The sequence below is a fragment of the Gossypium hirsutum genome, chromosome A08 (assembly GCF_007990345.1).
Source record: "Gossypium hirsutum isolate 1008001.06 chromosome A08, Gossypium_hirsutum_v2.1, whole genome shotgun sequence".
Classification (NCBI taxonomy): Eukaryota; Viridiplantae; Streptophyta; class Magnoliopsida; order Malvales; family Malvaceae; genus Gossypium; species Gossypium hirsutum.
The window spans coordinates 113,786,088-113,788,053 of NC_053431.1; the positions used below are offsets into that span (position 1 = coordinate 113,786,088).

At 28.1% G+C, this 1,966-nt stretch overlaps 1 protein-coding gene across 2 annotated transcripts; it reads right to left on the minus strand.

Moving 5' to 3' along the window:
• Positions 1 to 494: 494 nt before the first annotated feature.
• LOC107919714 (pollen allergen Sal k 5.0101-like) lies at positions 495 to 1,224 on the minus strand. 2 transcript variants are annotated; one of them, XM_016849102.2, is made up of 2 exons: positions 1,007 to 1,221; positions 495 to 884 (listed from the first exon to the last, which is right to left on the minus strand). In XM_016849102.2, the coding sequence occupies exons 1-2, from the start codon at positions 1,063 to 1,065 to the stop codon at positions 587 to 589; spliced, it is 357 nt and encodes a 118-aa protein (XP_016704591.1). In that variant the 5' UTR covers positions 1,066 to 1,221; the 3' UTR covers positions 495 to 586. The 2 variants fall into 2 exon arrangements, 1 of the variants encoding a protein (XP_016704591.1); XR_001690434.2 differs by having other exon boundaries at positions 788 to 900; positions 1,007 to 1,224.
• Positions 1,225 to 1,966: the final 742 nt, after the last annotated feature.

The window sequence follows — 1,966 nt, forward strand, 5'->3', positions numbered from 1 at the left end:
TGTCGTGCACTTTTAATATAGAATCTATATGTTTTAGACTTTTTCTTCAAATTAGAAATCATGTTGCAAACTAGGTAAAGAGCATAATGAAAGGCTCTTATAATTTATGCCCCTGAATTGAGAAATCTATTGTAATCTAATCCCCTATTTATGAATGAAGTTATATTTCAAAAAGAGACCCAATCTTTTACTACTTTCATGGATCAAATTATAAAATTTATGTAAATATTTCTTTTTCATTCAAAGTATATGATAGAACCAGATTATGAAAAATGAGTAAAATTATTGAAGTTGTAATTTGTTTAGTTTTTTATTTTCTATACAACTAAAACTAAAAAAATAATTTATTTTCTATGAACATTTTAACTTTTAATAAATTTTAATTTAATGACTATAACTTAAATAATATGTTTTAAATTTGTAGTTTTCGCATCTATAAACACATGGTCAATTACTAATTTTCTACAAATAAAAATAAGGTAGGAGATTAAATATAGATATAATTTCTCATTTAAATTAAATATATTATGTATTACATTTTTCCATCAATTCTCAAAGGTTTTGGTCTCCAACTTCATCCTTAAGCTCAAAACAACCTCATTTCTTTAAGAACTTTATTACAACCAGGAAGAGGTGTCCTTTTCTTGAACCCAAGACTCTTGGCAACACGCACATTGCCTTTGACGCCACCCGATATGGTGAGGACCACCTTGGTTTTCCTCCACTTTCCAGTGGGATCATTGCAATCCTGCCTGGGACTCCTAACCAGGATGACGTCGCAATCTGATTCCTTATAATCGCCTGGCACTTCGATTTCATAGTTTCCCTTCTTATCAGTGACTATGTGTTTGCTCCGATAGGTATAGGATTTGTTGATACGGTTCCTGCATTCCAATTTCACTACAGCTCTTGCCAATTATAAATAGCACGCATATATCAATTCTTTTTTCATAAACAAAAAAGAGAATAACATTGTTGAAAAAGGAAAAGTAATTTGATTATATACCACCAATGCCTTGACTGAGCGTGGTTCCAATTCAACACGACAAGTGTCACAATAAACATGACCTACGACGATAAATGGCATTCCGAAGGCATTGGCAAAGTTGAAGAAGGTTGAAACACAAAATGCAACAAAGAGAAGGGCGATTATAGGAATGTTTGCCATTTCCTCGTTTATTTTATTTGTTCAATACTGCACTGTCTTAGGTTATCGAATCTCATAAAAATGCCTAGATTATATAGGGAAGAATTGAGATATGAGGGATATTCATGTTTTCTAATTTTAAGGGTTTGGTTTGGTGAGGGAGAGGGTGATTCATTCCTCATTGACTTGTAAAAACTATATAAAGTAAACCAACTAATTATCTAAAAAAAGACTAAAAAATAATTATCTAAGAAAAGGAAAAAAAAACACTAACAATAATGAGAATTTTTTCTACTAAAATTAATCCTTTTCATAAATGTTTAACCCAAGGAATAAGTGATTGTAATTTGTATTTATGAAATATGTTTAAAAAATAAAAAATTATTTGATAACATTTTTAATTTTTTCTTACTATTGAAAATTTGAAAATAAAAATTTTAATATTTAATATTTAATATTTTAGATGTGAATGTTAATCATTTTAAATTTTCACTTAAACAAAATTTTGAGAGTAGAAAATACTTTAGGAAGAGATAAAGTATTGAACGAAAGAAATAGGTAGATAATCACTTAATGTTAAGAATGTTAAATTGATTTTATTTTTAAAAAATATATTTTAAATTATCTCTTTTTTCAAAGAAAGTTAAATATTCAAATTATCATAGTTAATTTTTACTTAAAACTAGGTTTGGCTCGTACTTTGTAATGCACCAAAATCGGCCTAGAAATTTTGGCCGAATTTTAGAGGTCACATTGATTACCGAAGTGATAGTAGAAAAATTTTAGTTTAACAAACCGAAAAACATTGTTGTATTTAAG

What these genes read in the sequence shown, in the direction of transcription:
- LOC107919714 (XM_016849102.2), bottom strand. Translation starts at nt 1,065, where the DNA reads ATGTTTATTGTGACACTTGTCGTGTTGAATTGGAACCACGCTCAGTCA. An exon ending in GCTCAGTCAAGGCATTGGTG is followed by an intron (nt 885 to 1,006) that starts GTATATAATCAA and finishes ATTGGAATGCAG; the next exon opens with GAACCGTATCAACAAATCCT.